General features: G+C 36.9%; 1 protein-coding gene across 5 annotated transcripts in view; it reads right to left on the bottom strand.

The window, feature by feature from the left end:
* Positions 1 to 27,493, bottom strand: part of LOC149557892 (zinc ion binding protein) — a 188,915-nt gene that overhangs the window by 122,856 nt on the left and 38,566 nt on the right. For all 5 annotated transcript variants that reach the window (XM_089832348.1, XM_089832350.1, XM_089832349.1 and 2 more), the window contains exons 5-6: positions 17,549 to 17,619; positions 17,024 to 17,102 (exon numbers count right to left, since the gene is read on the bottom strand). In XM_089832348.1, the coding sequence (XP_089688474.1) occupies positions 17,024 to 17,102; positions 17,549 to 17,619 (150 nt within the window). The remainder of the gene's footprint in view (positions 1 to 17,023; positions 17,103 to 17,548; positions 17,620 to 27,493) is intronic.

The raw sequence follows: 27,493 nt of genomic DNA on the forward strand, positions 1-27,493 counted from the left end.
CTCTTCTTGCAAATAAGTCATGAGTTATCCTGTGATATTGTTTCTTCATTGTACCAATCATACCACATAGCTTTGGATACAAGTCCATAAAATGGTAGAAAGATAAATCTTGCTTAACATATTGAGGTAGAGTGTTATATTCCACAAACATGCTAAGAACTTTATCCCTTCTATCACCCATTATATCCTGTGGTGTAATCTTCATCTGATTTCCCTTATTAATTGCTGTCCCAAGTACTTCCATGTCTAAAACAACTATAAGAGTGTTGATTACTTGCATGTCATCCGTAGGATCAAATACTAATTTTATTTTTTCTTACCCCTAATAGGATAGCAGGATTCACTTCTTTTTGTGTCGCTGGCCTCTGGACATGGGTCTCAATTGACGCTTGCAATATGGATATGTAGTCTGGCGTCAATGCCCTCTCCCATTCAAATAACTCTTGAAACATGATGTCTTCACTGCTATTACCCTCGCTTATTGTTTGGCCCATTATTCTCCTTTTCCTAGGTACTATTCTTCGTCACTCATAGATCCTTGTAAGTAACGGAGCCAAATGTTTATAATAATAACAGCTACTTCTTTGTCATCATGATATCTCCTAGATGTAATTACATAACATATATAAAGGTTGAAGGGTTGCAATGCCAAGTGTTGTAACCCTCCCAACTACCTACCCCTTCGACTAACTAATTACTAACCATTTGTTATTGCACAACAACACTTGGTTGATATTTATATCACTTAAGCACGCTCAGGCTGGAGTAGTACTGGGATGAGTGACCTCCCGAGAAGTCCTAGTGCTTCACCCCTGTGAGCATCACCTAGATCCAATGAGTGATAAGTGTTCCATTTATTCTCATGAAAGATGGATTCATGTTGAATCACTACTCATGAAACATGGAACAATGAGTTTGACTCAAAATCACAAAGTTAAATCCTGATAGCATTATCACAATTTGACTTTCTATGGAAATTATCTCCTACTTATCAATTGATGAGCTTAAGGGGCTTTCTAATGAATGGTTCATAAGGCACAACACTTGGTGAAGGTTTTGCAAATAGGGTTGCAAGCTTTGGGTTTAACCATGGAGGAAACTTCGTAGTTAAGCGGGCTCAAGCTAGAGTAGTACTGGGATGGGTGACCTCCAGAGAAGTCCCAGTGCTTCACCCCTGTGAGCATCACCTAGATCCAATGAGTGAGAAGTGCTCCATTTATACTCATGAGAGATGGACTTATGTTGAATCACTACTCATGAAACATGAGTCAATGAGTTTGACTCAAAATCACACAATTAAATCCTAATAACAATATCACAATTTGACTTGCTGCGGAAATTATTTCCTACTTATCAATTGATGAGCTTAAGAGGCTTTCTAATGAATGGTTCATAAGGCACAACACTTCATGAAGGTTTTGCAAATGGGATTGCAAGCTCTGGGTTTAACCATGGAGGAAACTCCGTAGTTAAGCACGCTCAAGCTAGAGTAGTACTAGGATGGGTGACCTCCCGGGAAGTATGCTTCACCCCTGTGAGCATCACCTAGATCCAATGAGTGATAAGTGTTCCATTTATTCTCATGAGAGATAGATTCATGTTGAATCACTACTCATGAAACATGGGTCAATGAGTTTGACTCGAAATCACAAAGTTAAATCTTGATAGCAATATCACAATTTGACTTGCTGTGGAAATTATCTCCTACTTATCAATTGATGAGCTTAAGGGGCTTTCTAATGAATGGTTCATAAGGCACAACACTTGGTGAAACTTTTGCAAATGGGGTTGCAAGCTTTGGGTTTAACCATGGAGGAAACTCCGAAGTTAAGCGCGCTCAGGCTGGAGTAGTACTAGGATGGGTGACCTTCTGGGAAGTCTTGGTGCTTCACCCCTGTGAGCATCACTACGATCCAATGAGTGATAAGCGTTAAATTTATTCTTATGAGAGATGGTTTCATGTTGAATCACTACTCATGAAACATGGGTCAATGAGTTTGACTCAAAATCACACAATTAAATCCTGATAGCAATATCACCATTTGACATACTATGGAAATTATCTCCTACTTATCAATTGATGAGCTTAAGGGGCTTTCTAATGAATCGTTCATAAGGTACAACACTTGGTGAAGGTTTTGCAAATGGGGTTGCAAGCTTTGGGTTTAACCATGAAGGAAATTTCGTAGCTAAGCGTGCTCAAGCTAGAGTAGTACTGGGATTGGTGAGCTCCCGGGAAGTCCTGATGCTTCACCCCTATGAACATCACCTAGATCCAACGAGTGATAAGTGTTCAATTTATTCTCATGAGAGATGGATTCATGCTGAATCACTACACATGAAACATGGGTCAATGAGTTTGACTCAAAATCACACAGTTAAATCCTAATAGCAATATCATGATATCACTTATGTTACTCGGGAATGTGTCCCCATCATAATTTGATCTCATTTCAGAAATGTGGACATCACAAACACTTGGAAACTCAAGAAAAGTCCCCTATACCATACCACTAGTGTTTGAGCTTTGATAATTTGTTCGATTTCTATAAAGTTTTATAGATCATTTATTGAAGTAGACTCACAATTCTTATAATCTATAATGGGAGTATCTTGGACAAACTCAATTTTTGTTCTTATAACTGTAATTCAGATCTGATTGATTTGTCTTCATACAAGTAATATCTCCTTTAATCTTACTGATGTTGTTTTTTATCTATGTGCAGGTCTGAATACTTGATATACAATTTCCAATTGTTATTGATTGATATCCAACTCAGATTCTGCAAGAATATACAAGTATGTATTGATGCATGTGTATTGCTAGTGAACAGATTGTCTTTTCCTACTAAAATAACAATTCAATCTATGCCCAAGGCTCGGAAAATCCAACAGTTGGGTAAACGTTGTGTTATTCATTTCCCTCTGAATTTTACAAGTACAACTCCCTTTACAAAAGATTTATCAATGAATTCAAAAGATTAAAATTAACTACATGCACACTTTTTCTAGAAAGTGCATAAGGAACGCTCATGTACTCTTGCATACTAAGGTAATGATTTACATACTCAAAGATTCAATGATGAAAAGCTCATAGTCTTTTCACAAACAAGCAAGATTTAACTAAGCAAATGGAGCTTTACAATAATTCAAACTAACTTTGGAAGAAGACAAATGAAAATGAACAACAAAGAAATAGCAGTAGATATCACACAAAACTAATCACCACAATTCACAAAGTAACTATGATCGAATCCTCTTTAAACAACAAATCTTATAGCACAGCTAAATGTGATAGATATATATATATATATATACAAAATAGCTTCTTTAGCACCAAGTCATTTAAGAAAGCATTCCCAAATATATGACTATCTGTCTATCACTACTTCTAGAAAATTAACTTAAAACAGTACTAGCTTTATCAAAGTATATTTTAGCTACCAAAAATCTAACCCCTAACTAGCTAAATGCTCCAGCATTTATAGTTCATTAAAAACCCGAAAAGGCCTCCATTAAAGCTCAGCCTTTCGGTTAGAAACAGTTGCGAGAACAAGAAATAGTTTTAGAACAGCTTGGAAAACAAAACAAAAAATAACTGCTTCCAACTGAACACCATCGCCAGAATTCCCTCCATCTGCCATAGTCTACTTCACCAATTTCCAACTCCTAAAGGCATTTGTGAACTCTTGCATTGCATAGGAGTGAGGATTCTTCAAGCTGAGTAACTCTGACCTACAAGCGTCCCTTTTCCATTTTAGCTCTTTAATCCTTCGACTTTGTCTCGGCATGAGATTCATGTTTAGATATAACATCGATTCGATGTTTGCCAAGGTAGTGAAGTCTTTGTTACAAGATTCAAGAATTGGCAGATTAACGGATTTCCGGATGATTGATTGATTAACAGAGGAACAAATGTGTTCCTTATAAAGAATTACAAGGACGTTGTTTCTTTAGACTGAAGACGGAATTAGAAACAAAACTAGAGACAAGATAGGAAACATTCCTATCTGGACTGAAGACAAAAGAGACAAGATAGGAAACATTCCTATCTAGACTGAAAGACGGACTACAGACAAGTAGTTGACTATTATAGAAAGTATAAGATATTATCTTAATACCCTCCCTTAATGGTCAATGTACGGATGTCGGAACATTCTGTGATAACTGAGACCCTCCCTAGATCTACAGAATGCTGAAACCAAGAAGCTTTGCCAAAAGATTGCTATGACTCAAAATAGGTTGCAATTACAAAACTTCATTTTTGTGGAAAAAGCAGTAAAACCCAGAATCTCACGCAACCTTGCGTATTACAGACAACTTGAAATGATTTTTGAGGAGAAAATCAACAAACCCAGAAAAAACAGAAACAGATTCAGAAGGCGAAAAATGCAGCTTCGCCTTGATCAGGAAGCTCGACAACTTGTGTTGTTGGCTGGGAAGCATTTTGCCTTGCTTGGGCAGCCAAACATTTCTGGCACTCGAACTTTATATGGCCGAACTTGTGACAGTAGTTACACTGCACATTTTGCTTCGTAGAGCCATCCAGAGATTGAGCAGAAGGTTGATGCTGGGAAGGCTGAGAAGACTGATGGTTGCTGATGTTCGGTTGAAAGGATTTTGCAGCAAATGCCTGCTCTAAGGAGGCTGTAGAAGCACTGCTGCCAAACTGTTGTTTCCAACAATCTTGCTGCAAAAGTTTGGTGCATAATTCTGGAAACTTCAGATCAACATTAGTTGACGTAATGTTGAGTGTTTCTATGAAGTGCTCATAGGATGATGGTAGACTTTTCAGAGTGATGACTACCATATCCTCTTCCTCGATTTTCTGACCAATAGCTTCGAGCTGATCACGGATGTCCTTAATCTTTGTTAGATGCTCTTGTAAGGACATACATTCATCCATCATAATCGAGAACAACTGATTCTTCAAAAAGAATGCCCGACTTTTGTCAAATGTTTCATGCAACTTCTTCAGATATTTCCAAATTTCTGCAACTAACTTCCCTGAAGGAATCTGCGGTAGCTAATCATCGATAACAGAGAGCTTAAGAAGCATAACAGCCTCTCGATTGCGATCATCAAACTTGTCCTGTTCTGATTGGTCGAAGGTCGGACGAGTCTTTGTGCCTAGAACAAGCTCATCCAAACGACGATATTCGAAAATTGTCAACATGCGCTGCTTCCAGTGATTATAATTGTGGCCATTGAATCGTAGACTGCCCTCCAACATCAAATTAGTCAAACATGCCATTTGCACGAAGTTAGAGGCAATGCAGAGGCTGACCCAAAAAAAGACAAGTGCCCAGAAGAGTAGACAAAAAACCCAGAAGGAATCTACAGTCGCAATGTAAATCCACCGGCTCAAAAATTGAGGCACGGAAAACGAGTTACCCAGAAAATTCTAACGAAGACCCGGATGAGGTCTCAAAAAACCCATCAACAATCTGCAAACAAAAAAAATTTCCGACCCCAAAAATTAGGGTTTCGAAAAAAAAGGCCCTAGCTGAAAAAAGCTTGAAAAAACTTCAGATTTCTTGATAAAAATGGCGGATTTTTTCCAAGGAGAGCGCAAACGATGAAGAATGCAAAAAAAACGAACTAATCCTTGACCCTACAATCGCGATTTTGCTGTCAAATGTGCTTGAAAATATGTAGACGCGAGTTGCTTCAAACGTGTGTGATTTGGATGCAATTTGCAAGAAAAAAATGGCGAATACTGGCAGATTTTGGAACAAGCGGATTTGAGATAGGCGGATCCTTATCTAGGCAGATTTGAGACAGCAAATTTGTACTAAATGATCACCTGAACCAGGATAGATAAAAAAAACAAATTGAACACGTTTTCGGCAGATGATCAAATCCCTGTGTTTTTATTCAAACCCGTGCAGTAGACCCGTGCGTTTTTATCATAACCTATTATTCCAACAACTATGATTTCTGCAAAAGAACAAGTCGCAATTTCTGAAGAAGAAAAGCCACGATTTCCAAAGAAAAAAATGCTACGGGTTGCAAAGAAGAATCGCGGATTGCAGGTAAAAAAACTTTCAAACGAAATTTCAGACAAAAAACCTCAGACAAAAACCCTAGTCGAAATCTCAGGGTTTTTAGAAAGCAAGGATCACGAAATAATTTCAAAAACTAGGCTCTGATACCATGTTACAAGATTCAAGAATTGGCAAATTAACGGATTTTCAGATGATTGATTAATTAACAGAGGAACAAATGTGTTCCTTATAAAGAATTACAAGGACGTTGTTTCTTTTAGAAACAACGTAGACTAAAGACAGAATTAGAAACAAAACTAGAGACAAGATAGGAAACATTCCTATCTGGACTGAAGACAAAAGAGACAGGATATGAAACATTCCTATCTAGACTGAAAGACGGACTACAGACAAGTAGTTGACTATTATAGAAAGTATAAGATATTATCTTAATAGTCTTTGGGGGTAGGCGTGTCATTGTCTTTGATTTCTATCACAGCATCATTGAAGTTCTTGATCAAGACTTCGAAGTCCATGTTGCCATCTTCGAATTGCAAGATTCCAGTAGGGTTAACAACTTGCATGTCCTTTAGGAGTTCTTTGTGCATTCATGCCATTTCAGTTTCTACTGATCACATTTATTCAATGGCTCCTTTGTAAATTGATTCCTTCCATCCCATATTACTCTTAAGAATGAAAAGCATGCATGAGTCCACAATTTTCATGGGATTTTCATTTAGAAACTTCAATACTCTGTATTTCTCAACTTCATGAACCTAGAACACAATGGCCTAGCAACGATTCTGGTCAGCTTCCCATACTGGCACGAGGGTTTGAATTTCACCCAACAGCACTTCCCCTTCAGCATAGCTGGTGGTAAAATCCATAATGAATTTACTGCCTTCTTTTATAATGGATGTCACCCATTCATGTACTGCATCTGAGAGGAGTTTGCCCCTTTGCATCTGTTTAACCAACTGCTCGTTGTCTTAGGAATTAGGGTCAAAAGACTGTGGGATTTGGACCAAGGGAAGGGCACCTAAATTCATCAGTGAATCTATATAAGTTGCCATGGTGATTACCAGTGCCTTTAACTCTTTCTTCTCTTTGCTATCCTTTTCCAATTGAGTTAGCATATGGTCTGCAAAGAATTTGAAGAAATGATTACCAGTATCTCTCGTAATGGCCCCTAATTCTACAATGCTGACCTTAAATCCTTCGGCATTGATTTCTCTGAATTCATCTTCCTGTTTGTATGTAGCCACCTCTGTCGTTACCATTCCAGTCACTAGATCTTTGATTAAGCATGCATCACTCTTCATCTTTTTACTCTTAGAACCACGAGCTGCATACTTAGTGACAATATCTTTAACAAGTGTAGACACAAGCTGCAGGGTTCGCTTCTTACTGATTGAATTAGACAACCATGATGGAACAGTAGGAGTAGCGATTATCCCTTGACTTCCCCTGGGAGGGGTCGTGAACTTAGGCTGATCCAACCTAGGAGCTTCTACTAACTACACATCACCATTCTATGTATCTGAGAAGCTGAGTTCTTCTCCTAGACCTTGTCCTTGAGCCAACATTTTCTCTTTTTGAATCTCCTACTACATGAGTGCCTCGGACTTGGTCTTTGACCTGGTTCTAAGGGTTGTGCTTTGTTTAGGGGACGGTGTTCTTTTATGCTTATTGGGAGCTGAAGTACTACTTGCAACATGAGACAAAATTAATATGTTAGAGGTCAATGTTTCAGAGAAAGAAACCTTCTTTGGAGATTTTCCAGTTTGTTTTTCATTGATAGCCTTCATGTTCCTTCTCCTCAACCAATTATCTATGTGAGTAAGGATAGATCTGGTCCTCAAATTTATATCATCTTCCTCCCCTTGATTCCAGTCTACCTCCAATTGTTTTAGCTCACTTGTTTCCTACCATCCCGATTCAACAATATCCAAACCATCCTCAACTACTCCTTCCAACTAAAACTTCAACTTGAGAGAATTAATTTGCGGGAGTGTTAATCTTGAATGATCCTTCTTTATCACTTCTTCTTCATCATTACAATCTTGCCATAAACCTTCTAAATGTGGAACCGTGGGTGATTGACCTTTCAAACCAAGTACCTTTGCCACGAAACCTTTGCTGTCAAAATTCCTCCTTCCTTGGTAGGATCCAAAATTGAAACTAAGCAAATTACTTCCAATGATTGAGGCATTAATCATGTTACTGCAAGTTAGGTAACCAAGTTTAACAGGGAAAACAGACTCCTAGGATTCCTAAGGCAAATTGTCTTTAATCACTGAAAACAATTGTTTATAAATCTCAGCTATGATAAAACAATCAAGGGCATACGAGGCAGTTTTACTAGTTCTTCAAATCCCCCTATTCTTAAGTATGTGAACTTAGGAAATTGAATAAAATAGCTGCCATAAGTTTAAATTAGCCTTTGGGCCTCCAAGGATAGCCTCGGCATTGGTGCCTTTATGAGGTTCAAGTGTACACTTTCTATCAGCAAATCATGTGTTTTCCTAAAATCCTCCAACACTCTATCCCTTTGGAGCAAAGGAAAATACTTTTAGACAGTTATGTCCTCACTCCAAGTTTCATAAGAGAGAGAAGTGATATTGCTAACACAAGCAATGTAGTACATCAGATAGGAAGACATGTCACATGTTTTAGCTGATTTCTCATTGAACTGGCTATCAATTCTGCCCAATCCAACAACTGTTCTCCCTTTAGAATGATTTCTACATAATGGTACATACAATCTTCAAAGAGAAAAACATCTGAAGAACCCTTAACTCAGTGCAATAAGACCATGAGGTCATGACCATGAGGTTTCATATGGTCCTTGGTGATTATTTTGGGGAGTCTTAAACTACCTTTATAATTTGTTTTCGTCCACTTCCTAGCCATCATGTTACAGTATTTGTCTGGAGTTTCATGATACTCAACTAAAGACTGGGTAGGGCTAAAGGCAGCAAAAGTACACTCAGGCAAGCGCAAGACTAATGAAATAGTCTCGCTAGAGATGGATAACACTGGTTCTCCATCTTTATTCAAAATGCTCTTGGTCATTCAAAATGCTCTTGGTCCTCAAATCATAGTGATCAATACATAGTTGGAGTAACTCAAGACTCAAAAGTGCAGGGGGAAAAGCCACGGCTTCAATCAAACCATTTGTTAAAATCTCTAGACAACTATTAACTTTGTCAGGCTGATGAAGAAAATTTCCTTGCAACTTCTCAACTTTGACACCCTCCAAATTAATATTAGAAATGACAGGCCTCCTACACTTTAAACTAGAAATGTTCCCAAAGAAATGTAGAATAGATTTCATTTTAAGCAAACGAAATAAAAGCCCAACACTGCTTCGTTCTTCGAAACACACACAAAGGGAAGAGCAAGGGATTTCTTATATCCTCACCTGTAAGCTACTGAGAGAGAACCAGACCTCTTTTCTTCGCTTATCACTGCTCCTTCAATTTTCCCTTTCGCATGATAAAATAACTGAAACAAGAAACTCATACTTTACAAGGAAAGGAGACATACTGGCGAAAGTACCACCTCACTATGAGGTATTCATGGCGATTTTCATTGCGGCTTGATTTGCACGCTCGAAACTGTGATAAGACACCTTCATTAAATAATCATTCTCCACAAGTGTCCTTGCAATGATTATAAATTGCTAACAAATAATCCAACTCCCGGACGAAAGATTTTCCTTTTTTAATCATGATGACAACTGACTCATGTCTCAAATAGAAATTAAATCCGACACGATCCCCAATCATTAATCCTGACATCTCAATTAGTTTCTCGAGAACCGATCGTCCTTAGAGAATCATAAATGCCTGTTCAAAAATCTTCAGCAATTGAACTACTTTGAACCACTTCGAACCGAGGTTCAAAGAGGTTCAAAGAGGTTCAAACAAACATCTTCATTATGCTGAGCGGGTCCCACCTATAGAAAACAATTAGAATCAAAACCTTTGGTTGAACTACTTTGAACAAAATTTCAAAGAGGTTCAAGACACGAGAGTTGTGACATACATCACAGGATTAATCTCTATATGCAAGGATCAATGATATCTGTAAGATATGAGACCAATAGAGGTTTGCTCAATGCATGACTTCGGGCTTTAAAGGAAAAACAAGAAATTTTAAAATATGGCGACTCAAATTAAGGCTAACATGTACATAGGGTTGTGACCCTACGTATCCATGCCCCAACACATACACTATGGAGGCACCAATACAATCAAGATAACCGCAGACTTAATAACTTTAGAAACAACTCACTAATCAGCAATCTTTCACCAGTCGATATCTTTAATATGCTTGTACTCCATCAATATAATCGTCTCGTTGATTTATATTATGTTTGACTGTCAACAAGGCAAGGCTATAATATTTATATTTTATATTTATATATATGAGATAACATGAATAATTTCATTTATTAGTTATATATTTATATGTATATATATACACACACACAGATATGTGTGTGTGTGTGTGTGTGTGTGAATAATCAGATTTAAAAGCACCTCAAATATATTGCTTCAATTCCTTGAAGCTAATATACTTAACACTCCCTCTTTAGCAAGAAGGGAATTGAAGGAACTATAACACAAGGTTAAATACCACTTAAGATGTGGTCAAATTATGGTCTCCGGCAAAATCCGGCCTAAAGAACCATAATATATTTTCAAGGTGTCTAGCAAAATCTGACCTGAAGAACAAGGATAACACTTTATTCAACACTTTTGGTGTTAGAAGATATATCAACTAAAATAAGGTCATCACCTTATAATAGTGATCTCACACAAGAAAGGTCGTCACCTTTCACAAAAACAAGTTTGCAAACAATCTTATTTATTCATGAATATATTAATTTACAAATGTAATTACAAATTTGTCATACCAAGTTTACCTCTAAAGTACACAACTTTCAACTTTGCAAGAGGTTTAGTAAAAATGTCAACATTTTTCTCATTTGTGCGATATAACTCAGCTTGATGATATCTCTGTCAACCATGTCTCTGCTATAATGATAAGGAGTCTCGATATGCTTTGACCGTTTGTGGAAAACAGGATTTGCAGAAAGCCTGATGCAACTCTAGTTATCACAATAAATTGTTGTAGGACTTAGTTGTTTGCCAAAACGTCCAAATAATAGCTTTCTCAGCCATACTACTTCATGCTCCCATGGATGTTGCTAGGTACTCAACTTCAGTAGAACTCAGGGAAACTGTAGATTGTTTTCTACTAAACCAAGACATCATTGCTGATCTAAGACTAAAGCAACATCCTGTAGTACTCTTGCGGTTTATAGCCAGCCCAATCAGAATTAGTATAACCTTCAAGTTTGATCTCTACATTTTTGTACTTCAAACCAAGACCAATAGTGCCACGTAGATATCTCAAGATATGTTTGGCAGCCATCAAGTGAATCTTCTTTGGTTCACACATGAAATGACTTAAAACATTTGTAGCATAGCAAATATTAGGTCTAGTATTTACAAGATACATGAGAGATGTAATGATTTGTCTATAAAGAGTGGGATCAATAGCCTCAGAATTTGCAGCTTCTTCTTTTAGTTTGTGTAGATTTGCTTCCATTGGAGTTGATAGAGGTTTACTGTCCATCATCCCAAATCTAGTTAGAATATCCAAGGTGTATTTTTCTTGATTTAGGAAAATATGATTTTCCTTTTGACAGACTTCTAGGCCCAAGAAATAGTGTAGTAAGCCTAGATCATTCATTTCAAATTCAGCTATAAGGTCTTGTTTGCATTTTTCAATCAAGTCATCATTTCCTGCTATCAAATGATCATCAACATATAAAACAAGGATTAACATGTCATCATTAGAAATTTTTAAGTAGATATTTGGATCCACTTCATTCTTTGAGTATCCTAGTTTGGTAAGATAGCTGTCTATCCTTTCATACCAAACTCACGAAGCTTGTTTGAGTCCATAAAAAGATTTCTTTAGTTTACGTACATATTTATTCTTCTCTTTTATAGCAAAACCTTCAGGTTGTTCGATATATACTTCTTCATTTATAACACCATTCAGAAATCCGGTCTTGACATCCATTTGATGTATCTTCCATCCTTTGGATGTTGCAATTGCAATAATAGTTCTTACTAAAGTGTAGCAAGCAACAGAAGCAAAAGTTTCTTCATAATCAATGCCTACCTTCTGAGAAAAACCTCGAGCAACAAACCTTGCTTTATGTTTTTCAAAACTTCCATCAGAAGCATATTTGATTTTATAAAACCATTTAGATGAAAAAACCGACTTGTCTTTTGGTCTAGGTACTATATCCCAAACATCATTTTGTAATATGGATTGATATTCTTCAACCATAGCATCTTTCCAGGCTTGACATGTTAAGGCTTCTTCAACAATTGATGGTTCAAATTTTGTCAGTGCAATTACTAAGGCAGTATAACAAGATTTGTTCCTAGTTTTCTTGCTTTCCCTGGAGATTTCATCTGGCTCAACATTATTTTCTTCAATCATTTTCCTTGCCAATAAGGGCCTTTTCTTGACATTAATGTTGTCTCTATTATCTGCATCGGGTAATGATTCATTCTCTTCTAATATGTTCTCCCTCTGAGTTTCAGTTTGTAGATTTTCATCTAAGTCTGTGATGGGCTCATCTTCTATACCTATAGATAGTTTTATAGCAATATTCTCTTCAAATATGACATCTCTACTTATTTTAATTAGTCTTTGTCTAGGTATATAGCTTTTGTACCCTTTGGAGTTTCCACTCTATCCAACAAAAATTCCTTTCTTTTCGGATGGTTCTAATTTAGTTCTTTTTTCTTTAGGTATGTGAATGTAAACAAGACTGCCAAATATTCTGAAATGACTTAGGTGAGGTTTAATTCCTAAGCACACTTCCTTAGGAGTTATGTTTTCTAGTATAGAGTGTGGACATCTATTTTGAATGTTTACAGCTGTATTGGTGGCCTTTGCTCAAAATGAGTACTATAAATTTTGATCATGAAGCATAGCATTAGCTACTTCAACAATGGTTCTATTTTTTCTGTCCGCGACCCCATTATGTTGAGGATTATAAGGTATCGTATACTCCCTCTTAATCCCAACAAAGGTATTAAAAGTTTTGAAATTTTCAGAGTTATATTCTCCTCCATTGTCTGATCTTAGTGTTTTAATTCTTTTTGACATTTGATTTTCCTTTCTTTGAATTCTTTAAATTTTGATAGAACCTTATATAATTCTTTGACTTTTAAGAAGTAGATCTAGGTTTTCCTAGAGAAGTCATCAATGAATATTATGTAGTAGGAGAAACCTCCTAAAGAAAGTGTAGGCATGGGTCCACATAAGGCAGAGGGCACTAGTTCAAGAATTGATTTATATTTGTGTTCACTTGGAGGAAAAGGTTTTTTATATTCCTTCCTAGAGCACATCCTTTAAGTGCCTATATGTTTAAAGTTTAGGCTTGGTGTTCCAGTGGTGAATTTTTCTATATTAGGGAGTGAACTAAATCCAATATGTTTGAACCTTCTATGCCATACTTCATTAGAATTTTCCACTTCATGACTTAGGGCTTGCTTTTGAATGTTGCAAAGTTTATATAGGGTCCCGTCTCTTGATCTTATAGTAATAGCATTCTTGAGATTTGTGTTTTTAGGCCAGTACAATACTTTGTTTTCACTGAAAGTAACTTGAAACCCTTCATCAGCAAGTTCAATGATAGATACTAGATTTCTTTTTATGCCTAGTACAAAAAGAACATCTTTTAATTTTAGTGTGACCCCAGTTCTTAGCTGTATAGAACAGGTCCCTATTCCTCTTATTGGATATGTGAAATTGTCTCCAATGGTGACTCCTTCAGTGAGATAATTACCACAAGTTTCAAATTTATCTTTGAATCCTGTTATATGACAAGAAACACCACTATTTATTATCCAAACATTTTCATTTGATTTCATTTCACTTGATAGAGCAGAATAAAATAACAAATTTTCATCCGTTTTAGTTACGGCTAAGAAGGCTAGGATTTTTTCCCTTTCAGGACAGTTTCTGAATGTATGTCCGAGTTTTTCCAACTTATAACATTTAACTTTGGAAAAATCATTTCTTTTGTAATTATTATTTCCTTTCCTCTTTATCATATCTCTTTCCTTTGAATTTCCTCTTCTTTCCTTGATTATGAGAGACAGAGAAAAGGACTTGATTTTCTTCCTCTCGATTTGAAATGATTCCTCTCAAAATTAGTCTTGATTCTTCTAATGTGCAATCATTTTTTAGTTGATCAAACGCTGGTATAGAGGGTCTGCTGACAACCTAAATGAATGCCTCCCAAGGTATAGGTAATCCGCTACGTGCTATTATAGATAATTCTTGGTCTTCTACTTTGCTTCCAATGGAAGAAAGTTGATTCTTTATCTCTGAGATTTCCAAGTAGGATGAAATTGACTCACCTTTATTCATTTTTGTATTCATCAGTTGATTTTTTAATGTAATTAATCTGCTATAATTGTTGATTTCAAATGTGTCCTTAATTGTTTTGAATACTTCGAATGCCTTTTTGAGATTTGAAATGGAAGAAAGAATATGATCTTTTACAGAATTGACAATAATTTTCCTGGCTTTATTATTTCGTCTTTTCCAAGTGGCCCTTTCTGCCTCATCTTCGGGTATTGAACTGTCTGATTCAATAAATGATTCTAGTTCTAATTCTTCTAGCACTGTTATAATTCGAATTTTCCAAGAGAAGAAGTTTGCTGCTCCTTCCAGCCTGTCCTCTACTCTGACATTATTTGACATGTTTGTCAATGTTGTTTTGTAAGAATTTAATTTAGAAGTCTCTCTGCCAATTAGCCTCTGATACCATGTAAAGTTTTATAGATCGTTTATTGGAGTAGACTTACAATTCTTATAATCTGTAATGAGAGTATCTTGGACAAACTTCAATTTATGTTCTTATGACTGTAATTCAGATCTGATTAATTTGTCTTCATATATATAAGTAATATCTCCTTTAATCTAACTGATGCTGTTTTTATCTATGTGCAGGTCTGAATACTTGATATACAATTTCCAGTTGTTATTGATTGATACTCAACTCAGATTCTGCAAGAATATATAAGTATGTATTGAGGCATGTGTACGAGGGTTGTGACCCTACGTATCCATGCCCCAACACATACACTTTGGAGGCACCGATACAATCAAGATAACTGCAGACTTAATAACTTTAGAGACGACTCACTAATCGGCAGTCTTTCACCAACCGATATCTTTAATATGCTTATACTCCTTCATCAATATAATCGTCTCATTGATTTATATTAAGTCTGACGGTCAACAAGGCAAGGTTATAATATATATATATATATATATATATATATATGAGATCATATGAATAATTTCATTTATTAGTTATATATTTATATGTACACACACACACAGACACGTGTGTGTGTGTGTGTGTGTGTGTGTGTGTGTGTGTGTGTATGTATGAATAATCAGATTTAAAAGTAACTCAAATATATTGCTTTAATTCCTTGAAGCTAATATACTTAACAATTTCAACTCTCATGTGAACTCTCAAATAAAAATATTTAACACAAACGTTATGTCTTAAGGTTATATAATGCATAGAAGCATGCTTTGACCATGTATTCTTACAGACATTTAGATTTTTTCTATATTTAATATTTTTCTTATCTTCTAAATGGTTGTTACCTCTCTCATCTCCTAAAATGACAAAAAAACATGTCAGTCCCAAAAACCCGTTTCCCCATCTCGTGTTCCTGGAAATGCAGGGTAACCGAGGATATTAGTTGATGCTTTGATCAATGCTTAATATCAGTCTTCTAGCTATCACTGAAATCTTTTTGTAAGATCCTTTGATGCACCTCTGCAATTTTGTCTCTCCCAAAATTGAGCTCTTTGTCCAGATAGAATGGGAACTTTACATAGCAGACCTTTCAACGAGATTTACCGCAGACTTCTGGAGGTGATCTATGGTAAATTTAAAGCAGATCTAAGAACTAAATTTTAGCAGATTTTATAGACTCTCAAGCTTTCAAGAAGCAATATCAAGAAGATAATTTTTTTGTTGTTTTAGAGGTTCGTGCCTCTCAATAAAAGAGAATATTTTGTCTTGTTGGTTTGGTGCTCAGTAGTGAGGACTGGTGTCTGTGGTGAGTTGGTGCCTACAAAGATAAGCAAGGATTCATGTCTCCAATAGGTTGGTGCCTACAAAGTTTGTACAAGAATTGTACATAAGCAATATTATCTCATGGTTTTCTCTCGAAATGGCTTCTATTCAAATATTGTTTTAGCCTGTCTTCGTAATTTTTGATGTTGTGTGATTGATATTGTTGTGGCTATTCATTTGATTAAGTAAAAGATTACTTTACACCTCTTTCGGGAAAAGAACTCTCATTTTGACATACATTATGATGTAATTAAGAGTCATGGCTAGAGACAACAATGCTGTAAATGTGTGTGGACAATCATGTTCAATTTTTTTCATTTCTATCATTTCTTTGTTTCCAGATCTCACACTACAGCTTCATATGGTGGCATGCGAGACCCAAACGGTCAATTCATTTGACCATTGATTTGTTAACTTCTGTTTAAAACTAATCAAACTATACATTACTGCTGTAAATTCTTTAGCATTGATGTCTCTATAATTCCTTTAAATCTCTGAGCTTTGCAATGATCATAGGATTCTTTACCCAAAACAATCTAGTTGATATTGATGAGACAATATGCACAATTATCCTATGGAACACATAATAGCAATGGAAATAAGAATGCCAAAATGTATTTTAATTTTTTATGCATTGGTGATTAGATTTCAAGATGTTATTTGACTCTTGTCAAATAGCAATAGACTAAAGCATGCAATGAGGATTAGTACCAAGTATCATTAGTTTTACATGCAAATAGTCATCCAAAATTTTGTTCTGATTATGTGCATTATAATACAAATTATTTTGTTGAGAAGCATTTTTGCATCAAAAAATAAGACTCACCGAAGAAACCACAGGTTCAACTTCAGGATACTTCGAAGGTAGGGTTATCTCCAAAACATGCTCTCTAGCTCCCTCATCGCTAAGAAAGAAAAAGAAGTTCTTTGAAAGATCAGTAGGCGAGATCGCAAAGAGGAACCACAACAACCAAATCAAAAATATCTTAACATGGAACTTGGAAGCAATAAAACAGATAAAGTGGAGCAGAACTCAAACTGATGATCTCAGACAAGTAAAGAAGACACAATCAAATAATAAGTAATCCTGAAAACATAATGTCCAACAAAAGAAATCCAAGCTGTTGCATTGAAACACCGAAACAATTGCATCATGAGAATATAACCATGCATAATCTAAGGAAAATCATCCATGGTAGTAATATGCATTTCATTATATATTAGGGCAGTAGATTAACCGAGGTTATATGTAGCATCCATGAAATCATTAAATCATTTCTTTGCAATTTTATGTTTACATTCGACAAATAATCATTAAATCAAATAAAAATGTTAATCACATTACACTTACAAGACACGAAAATGAACAGAAGCTAAATCTTCACCCAAGTGAACAACATGTTCCCATCCCACAACTTCTATCTGCACCATTAGAAAATTGTGACACTTTCAAATTTAATCTATATTCATTGAAAAAGCAATCAATATGCATATCTTGATTCATTTCAAATTTTTAAAAAAAATCTCAAAATATGATATATAATGACTCATTTTCTTATTTAATAGCTAATTAATGATTACCAAACTCTTTTTTACCATGATATTAGATAAGTTTATATACTCTAAATTATTGACCATGACAAATAGGAAAATGTATTAACTCAAAGAGATGGAAAGCATTTTGAAATCATTTATATTTATGATGCTTCACTATAATACATGTACATACAATCAATAAGAGATGTAATGAGTATAGGGACAAGGTACCCAATGGTATAATACAATTTGTCTTGGTAATTATAATGTTGAAACTTTTCCAAATATAGATTAGATGATGAAATAGACAACATGTGTTACGACCTTTTCACACATCACTCCATTATGAATGGGGACCCCTCTTTGTTGCCACTAGCTAGGTTTAGTTTGGTTGTTATGTTTTTGCAGGTTTGGTGATTTCAAAATCTCGTCTTAGGATGAAAAGGATTACATTTTATCAAGTTCAGATGTGGGTCAAGGATAAAATTTATGAAATTGTGATATGAAAAAAAAAAAGATAATTCAATACTTGGAAAAATGAAAGATAAAAGTAAAAGATATATTCCAAGCTTGAGAAGGGAATTACAAGGAAAATTCAAAAAATCTTTGGAAAAAGTTGAAATTCCATGCAAAATCCTTGTCGAGTTCAAATTTCCTCTTAGGAGTTTTAAAATCATGATTGAACTTCCATGATTTCCAAGAAAGCCCAACACACCATTGAATTTCCACAAAAACTCCTTGTCTACATTGAATTTCCATCAGCAAATCCTTGCCTACATCGGATTTCCACCTATAAATACTTGTCTAGCGTGAATTTCCACCAAGAAATACTTGACTAGGGTGAATTTCCACCAAGAAATCCATGTTAAGGTCAATTTTACACTTCACAGTCCATGTCGAAGTGAAATATTCACTCAAAAATCCACATCCAATAGATCAATTAAATCTCCACAAATCACTCCATGACAAGGTCAATTTCCACCCATAATTCCATGAGGAGGTTAATTTTCCCCTAAAGATTAAATTAATTTTTTTATGCAAAAGAAAACGAATGACCAATTTGATCCAAAAGGGAAGGAAATCTAAAAAAATTTAAAGAAAATTCTTCAAAAAAATTGAGATTCATAAATGAAGCACCCATTATTATAATATGAAAAACATCATTCTCAATCATTCTTCAAATAAATTCCAATGCAAATCAAAATCAGATTCAAGGGCAAATTTTCCTAAGAAGGTCAATTTTCAGCAGGATGATATGCAAGGTGATTTATGCCCTAACTCAAGTAAATTTTGGCAGTAAATCAAGCATTTCCAAGACCTGCATCAAGCATTGCAAGAGGGTTTTAAACTTTTAAGCAAATTTTCAGGTTGCTGGAAATAAAATTCAGAGTTTGTTTACAGTAAATTTGGTTCAAGAAGATTTTTTTTTTTTTTTTAAATTGACAAGGATGTGAAGGATTGTATTTCCTTAGGGATAGAAATTATGAATTGATTAGTAGGAGATTTTCAGTAGTAAGTCAAATTGTGAAATTGCTATCAGGTTTCAACTGAGTAGTTTTTCAGGTCAAAATCATTAACCCATGTTTCATGAGTAGCAGTTCACAAGAAGTTAAGAACCAATCTCTCATGAGAATGAATGCAACACTTAGCACTCAGTGCATCTAGGTGATGCTCAGAGAGGTGAAGCATCAGGACTTTTTGGGAGGTCGCCCAGCACAATACTACTCCAGCTTATGTATTAACTACAAAGTTTCCTCCATTAAGCCCACTCTGCTTGCAACCCCATTTGCAAAACCTTCAACAAGTGTTGTGTCTTAAGAATCATTCATTAGAAAGCCCCTTAAGGTCATCAACTGATAAGTAGGAGATATTTTGCACAGCAAGTCAAACCCTGATATTGCTATCAAGATTCAGTTGTGTAGATTCTTGGGTCAAACTCTAAGCCATCTCTCATGAGTAGTGGTTCACAAGAAAAACTCTAGTAGTGGTTTACAAGAGCCCATCGCTTATGGGAATGAATGGAATACTTAGCACTCATTGCATCTAGGTGATGCTCACAAAGGTGAAGCAATGGGACTTCCTGGAAGGTCACCCATCCCAATACTAATCTAGCTCAAGCATGCTTACCTACAGAGTTTCCTACGTGGTTCAGCTCTGCTTGCAAGCCCATTTGCAAAACCCTCAACAAGTGTTGTTCTTTTTGACCCAGTCATTAGAAATCCCCTAAAGATCATTAATTGAAAAGTAAGAGATATTTTCCACAAGTCATATTGGGATATTGCTATCAAGATTCAAATGTGTAATATTGATAATACATCAAGATTCAACCGTATAATATTGATAATATGTCAGGATCCTTTTGAAATTGCCACAGTACCTACATAGTAACACTGATTTATTTAAGAAGGAATAATTGAGAGATGATCATATGAATAGTTATAGTAGGGCATTACCATCATTCCTAACTTAAACTAAATGTCCAAAGGAATATTCTCTTCCTTCTAAACAAGAAGCCAAAAATTCCCAGCTAAGGCTAGAAAGTGGCCATTGGTGTTGCACTCAATGCTTGGATATTGATAGCATTTTAATATTAGAATGTCTCTAACAAGGAGATTGACTAATTCTACCTTACATTGATCCAAGGTTTTGAGGTCAACATTAGTGGTTGAAGCACTTCATGTGTGAAGCCAATTATTGCCCTCATTTTGACAATGTAGTGATTGGGCATCGCATTATATATACCAAGAGGAACATTTATTGGTTTCATTCCAGCTATTGATTAGTGTTGTCCATGCCTTAGTCATGAATTTCAGTTTATTTTCACAGGCCCTTACTTATCATGTTTAAGTCTTTAGTGCAAGGGAGAGATATTGTTGGTCCAATCATAGATTGGTATATTAAGAGGGGGGGGTGGATCAGTATACCCTACTACTTTTCTACTTATACCACACTTTGTGTCAATTTGCAGGTTAGTGCTAGCTAAAACTTGACCGGTCAAGATCAAGCAAAAACAATGAGCACATCAATAGCAACACGTAACACAGTATTTATCTTGTGGAAACCCAACTAGGGTAAAAACCATGGTGTGTGAGTCGATCCTCACGAAGCTTGCACTCTTCCGAAGTGCGCCAGGTCAAGAGCTTATCTTTATTGATAGATTATGACACTGATAGGAGCCACTTGGTTAAGGAATTTAGGTAAGACCTATGAAAGTCTTGTCCTATTAGGAGCAGCCTAGTTAGAGGACTTCAAAACACAAGTTAATGTGTCACCCTGTTAGGGGATTTAGTACAAAGAACTTACAAGGGTCCACCCTCGATGGGATTTACTATAGTAAAGATTAGTAAACAATAAGGAAATGATCTAATGAAATAGCTACTATACTTGGCTTGAATAGATCCCTAAATTGCTCTTTGACCTGTCAACAACTATGCTCTTCCTTCTCTTGGCTCTGCAACTTCAGACACGATTAGTTACATGCTTGGCACTACTCAATCTTCTACGAATTCACTCTTGTATTGCTCGAGCTCACTAGCTTCTCAACATACTATCTCTTTAGTTATGACCTCTCTCTATCACTTCTTCACACTTCGAGATTATATTTAGCTTGTCTCTCTTGGCTTTGTGGTTAATCAATTGGCAATCTAACATTTTCTCTTTTGACTCTATTTACTTTTATAGTCTCTTCTCGTTCAGCTTTGGAACCCTAATTTGAGAATTCAAAATTTGAATTCTCAAGCCTACTTCTACCTTGACCTCTTCTTGTTGTGCGTCAGTCTTGCAGATGTAGTGTGTTCGTGCAAGAGTCATGGATGTGTTGTGTCCTCAATGCCTTGCATTGCTAGAAAGAATTCAAATTTGAATTCTTTTAACTATTCCTTGATGTGAAAACTCCATCACCATTAAGTCCATCGATGAGTGCACCACTGCCTACTTTATGACGTGGCAGTCACAAGTATCTTGCTCCATGCTTTCCTTGCTAACTAGGCCAATCCATCCTATATGATTATCGGTCGCTCTAATTTTCTTTCATGCTTGACTTTGTTCTGCATGTTCTTACTTCACTTACAGTAACTGCATCTGAGTGGATAACCTTAGCCATTGCTTATGTTGGGCTTGTCCTTCACCTTTCTCTGATCACCCTTGTGAACTAGAGTCACACACACAAGATCGATGGGCCTTGTCGGTCATGATTTTATACCAGTCTTTGTTCCTTCTATGCCTTGACATCAATGACAACATAGTCATAAGTGAATGCACTAGTCAGTCCCCGAGCATTGAGACAATTATGCCAACAAATATTTCTGTTGGAAATTTGGAATAGTCAATTCTTGAGGTGTTCGCTTGTCTAAGATAGTGCCCACAACCTTCTTACATTATCAACTAGTTTCCTTGTCAACTCTGGTAAATGGGGGGCTTGGTGGTTTGCAGTCTACAGTGGAATTGATTGTAGGCAATTCATCTTTTTTGTCCCAAAGTATCACAATAGTAGCCAGATGTTCTCATTTTGAATCCTAGAGCCTGACAAATACAAACAAAGGTGAATAAGAAGCTTTCACCATGTGACCTATCAAATTATGTCCTTGTTTAATAGTATTGATTGTGTACGTCCATGTGTAGACGGTGATGTTAGGGTTGAAAGGGCATGGTACATTTCCATCATGCTATGAGTTTCTATAAAAAAAATTAGTCAACATTGCAATCATATGCCACACCACTACATCAAATATTTAAATCAAAAGCGTTTCTCATAGTCTGTTGCAACAACTAAAATTCAGCAGCTCAGATATACCCTTTGCTCAAACATAGTGCTTTCTCTTACTGACTTAAGTTACCTATTTATGGTTGGGACCCATGCTTCAGATTATGCCATAGAGCTTGGTTTAGAGTTGGTAGAACTTGGAATTGCACACTAATTCACATTTTCTACAATTAGGGCAATGTATTGAATGTATCGTAAGGAAATCAATATACAGACTCAAACACTCAAGCGATGGAGGTAACATATCCTTGGTAAAGGGATTATTCTTAATATTGATCATCAACAACTTATGTTTTTTATTTCATAATACATTGAAGAGCAAAAGCATCTGTAATGGGCTTATTATATACAACAATTCCATCTAATTATTAAATAAAGAATTGGAGTTGTTATTTGAGTTGCTGATATGTTGAGCAGAACTACTTCCAAAGTTAAGCGTATCCGTTATTCGTGGGCAACCCCTAGCGCACATGGTAGACAAATAGGCTTGAAGTCATGGGTCACCTCCATGGTCTCGGGTTTGATTCTACCTTTGGGTTCACCCAATGAGATTGGCTAGCGCACGGCTGTTTTGCACCCGTGGGGGACTAGTCTCGCCTTAAGCTCGCATCGGCCGCTGGTCATTGCTGGGCATAGGTCACAAGGACACCCCCATTAAAGAAAGAAGTGTATCCTTTATTCTAAGTTTGCTGCTTATGAAGGTTGATGGATACTCTACACTTGAAATCCACATTTATACTGAATCTTGAACCTTTGCAACAACATAAAGGGGTAAATCAAGATCCTTTCATTGATAATACATTAAAAGATCATTGTCCTTGTGAGCCAACTAATTCGATATGCCTCATTTGTAGAACAGGCACACTCACCCTTATATGGTGATCATTTCTCATTTGTAGCCAATCCAAACCTTCTATTAGAAATATCAATTTATCCAATAACTTCTTGTTCCCTCTTGACCTTGGGAACCCCTAAAGATGGGCTTTAATGAAGGATTTGCCACAAATGTTTTGAGGAATGATTGCATCTTTATTGTTGAATTCGGATTTTCTTAAATGGTTATCTTCCTTCCATGCACTAAACCAACAAATATGGCAAAAGCTGCTGAGTTGTTTTCCAAGATGACTGGTATCACTCTGGTTTAACACTCACATTTATTTACAAATGTGTCACAATCCTTCCTCGTCATCTTGAAAAAATTTGTATAAGCTTTTACATTGTCAACTAGGGTTTTCTATGTCATTAAAGTCACAAATTGATGGTTAGACTAAGGTAGCAAATTGCTCATTGTTTAGTACCATCTACATCTATCACAAATAGAATAAGCATTGGGGTTTTTATCTTTAGATATACTGTTTAAGAAAGTTGACCATGTCACCATAGCATATTCTCCATTTCAGGTTTGCTAGATGTAGTCGCAATAAATAAATGTTATGTTAGTACTTGTTATTGTTAGTTGGGTTGGGTAGTTAGGTGGTAAGGAAATGCATCGGTTGGTTTCCAACTAACTGACACTTTATAAATATGTGGAACATTGGTATTGTACATGTATGATTTTGTTATCAATAAAAGAAACCATTTCCTTGCCTACTGGTGTCACGGTATGAATGGTATGTTCTATATTTCAATTCTGTATATCATTTTGATTACTCTGTATATTTGTAAGAAAGGGTGATATTCCTATTTACATTTTTGGCGCCGGTGCCTAAGTTCTGATCTGGAGGTACGGTAGTGATAGAATGGACTAATGGGAAGATCGTTTACACCTTGCATCCAAATTGTTAATAGCGACGGAGAGGAGGAGGAAATAACTAGGGAGGATCAATTGACGCGCAACCTGGTGACAGCGAGGGAAGTTGCGGTCGAGCAGTACGTGCAAAAGGAAGCCCGTGAGAGGATGGTTCCTAAGAGCACGGTATGCGATGAACTCTCCATGCCACCGGCGGTGTACAATCTCCTAGGCAGATTCCTCGGCTGTTGGCAAGGAACCTCCTAAATATTGAGGACAAAAGAGAACAAATTGAGAGGGAAAGAAGGCAACAAGTTCTTCAACAGTTTAGAGAGGAGGCACGGAATTCTAGAACAGAGGAACCCAATAAGAAGCCAAGAGAGGGAGATAGGCACTGAATTACTTCATGCCCTTAATTTCGAATATATACCGGAGGACAATACCAAGGACAAAACTGAGGAGGAAGTCGCCCTAAGAACCCTACATCTCCAGCAACAAGAAGAGAGGCGTCGTAACTGGAGCACACAAGAAGATTCTCATCAAAGTCAAGAAGGGTGGATTGAACATACTATTGATGAACTAGCCAATTTGGTTATTTCAGACACACCGAAAAGGCAGTCCACGTGTGGGAAACCAGAAACCCCTGAACGGCAAGAACTCACTCAAGAGAAGATAAGGGGTCAGGAGTCTAGTCCATTGGGAAGTAGTGTTCCATCTGGAGGTAAACTTCCATCAGGAAGTAGTGTTCCATCTGGCAGGGGTGTTCCATCTGGCGGGGGTGTTCCATTTGGCGGGGGAGTTCCATTAGGAGGTAGTGTCTCATCTAGGAGTAGGGTTTCACTCGGTGGTGGTGTTTCCTCGGGAGGAGGGGTTCCCTTGGGAAGGCGGCAACAAGCAAAGAAAATGGTTGTTGATAAACAAAAATTGCCCAAATTTACAAGGGACGGATTAGAGGATCCCGCTCGCCATTGCAAAACCTATATAACTATATGGCAAGACAACGAGGAGAATGATAGTAACGAATGACTGAAGGCTTTCCTTGCCACATTAAGAGGGATCGCCATAGATTGGTATGCAGACTTGGAGGCTGGTAAGAAGAACACGTGGGATAACTTGCGTAGAGTATTTGAAGAAGAATTTAAACTGTTAAGAGATGATGATGAAATTGTCACAAAAATCTATAACACTAGGCAAGACAAGAAGGAATCAGTAAAGGTCTATACCAAGCGGCTGAAGGAACTCATCAACAAATTGGACAATAAGCCTACGGACAGGCTAAAAAAAAGATGGTTTATTGAAGGACTCACCTCATCCTTAAGGAAAAAAATGAAGATAGTTCCACCATCCACCTTTGGATATGCTTGTACGCGGGTTATGGATATTGAAAGTGAAACTAAAACCTCCAAGAGGAGACGACATGAAAGCTCTAGTGAGAGCTCCGAGGAGAGTGAGGAAGAGTCTAAAACAATCCAAGCCTTGAGGAAGGACCTCAAACGGTTAATGAAGGAAGCAGCTAGAAATAAGGATGAGAGGAAGGAAGGTAAAGACATATGGTGTACAAACTGCCAAAAAGAGGGTCATACCAAAGGAACATGTCCGAGAAAGATGTTTTGTGAGATTTACCAGATAGGGGGTCATGCTATCAAGGACTGCCCTTATAACCTAAAAACAAGGAATGCCTAGGTATTGTTCGCTGGAGAACAGTCTACACCACTAGCAACTCCCCCAAAGAACAATAATATAGAAGCTTCCCCAAGGGGGTACAGGAGTAACCTAGAGGCAATGCCAATAACAATAACAACAATAGTAACACCAACACACCCCGAAGGGCAATCCAATATGATTCTAGAGGATGGCTCATGATCCAATGCCAGAGATGTAACGAATGGGGACATTTTGCCCAAGAGTGTCAAAATGGAGGGGGGCAGAATAGAGGGATGCTCTGCAAATGGTGTGGACAGGGTAACCATGAGGATACAAATTGCCCAAGGCAAAAAGGTGTAATCATGTTGGATATTGAAGGATCTGAAGAGGAGATACTTGCAATAACAAGGATGCAAGCCAAGAAAGCCATATACCTGGAGGCCACAATGGAAAAAGCAAGATTTCAGGAGGCAAAGCAAAACATCCAAAATGAGTTGAGAGGGGAAACAACAAGTAAGCCAGCTAAGAACCCTAAGGGAAAAGGGTACCGAACATTATAAAGAAAGTATTAGAAACTACCATTCCGGTCTCCATTGGGAATTACTGGCTACACTACCCCAGTTACAAGTTGCCTTAACACAAGGAATGCGGCCAACTAAGCAAGAGGATTCCGAGAGGGAACCAGAAACAATAGAGCAAGTGGAACCAATGGAACCAAAAGAAGTAAAGGGAGTAGAGGAAGAAGAAACTTCAGTGGGAAAGGAAGAAAATACCTTATTTACAATAGGCTTGGGGAGAACGCCAGCAGTGGTGGAGATGGAAATAATGGGGTACAAACTCTCAAACACAATAATTGACGAAGGATCCAAGGTAAATGTTTTACCCGAAGATACTTGGAAGGCAATTGGAAAACCTACCCTGTGGCCGCCCAAAGTCCAACTTGTGGGAGCAAATTAGCATGGCATCAAACCAATTGGCACCTTGATAGGGCAAAAGGTAATAATAGGAACCCAACAGTTTATTTTGGATTGTGTGGTTATTACCTTGGTAAAGAAAGGATATGATGCTTTATTGGGGAGGGGATGGTTGGTGGTAGCAAAAGCCAATCACAATTAGAAAAGAAACATCCTCTCTATTGAATCAGAAGGAAGGAAGTACATTACTGATCTCAAAAACCAGTCCGTGAGTCAAGACTTGGCATCTAACTCTGAAGAAGAAGAATATGAAAGGAATGGAACCCGACGAGGAAGGAGTACTCAAGTTGGGGGAGTGCTTGGAGGATGACACATACTCCCTGAAAGGCTTGTTTCACTAGCAAATGGGCAATTATGAAGTCCTCCAAGCAGACTGCAACATGTTAGAAGAGTCAGAGGAACAATATCCCAAGGAGTACATGGAGTACAAAGGTGGAACCACGTTGGATACCACACCGGCCCACATCTTTGACCAAAAAGTGGAATACAAAGAGGCTAATCTCTAGGCCTTGAACCTAGGAGAAGGGCACACCAAAGAAATATTCATAGGTGAGGATTGGGATCCTGTGCTCAAAGCTACAACCCTCAGAATCTTTATGGAATACAAAGACATTTTTGCATGGACATACAAAGACTTGAAAGGAGTACCAC

The sequence above is a fragment of the Cupressus sempervirens genome, chromosome 5, assembly GCF_028749045.1.
Source record: "Cupressus sempervirens isolate cs-2001-9-10 chromosome 5, ASM2874904v1, whole genome shotgun sequence".
NCBI classification, from domain to species: Eukaryota; Viridiplantae; Streptophyta; class Pinopsida; order Cupressales; family Cupressaceae; genus Cupressus; species Cupressus sempervirens.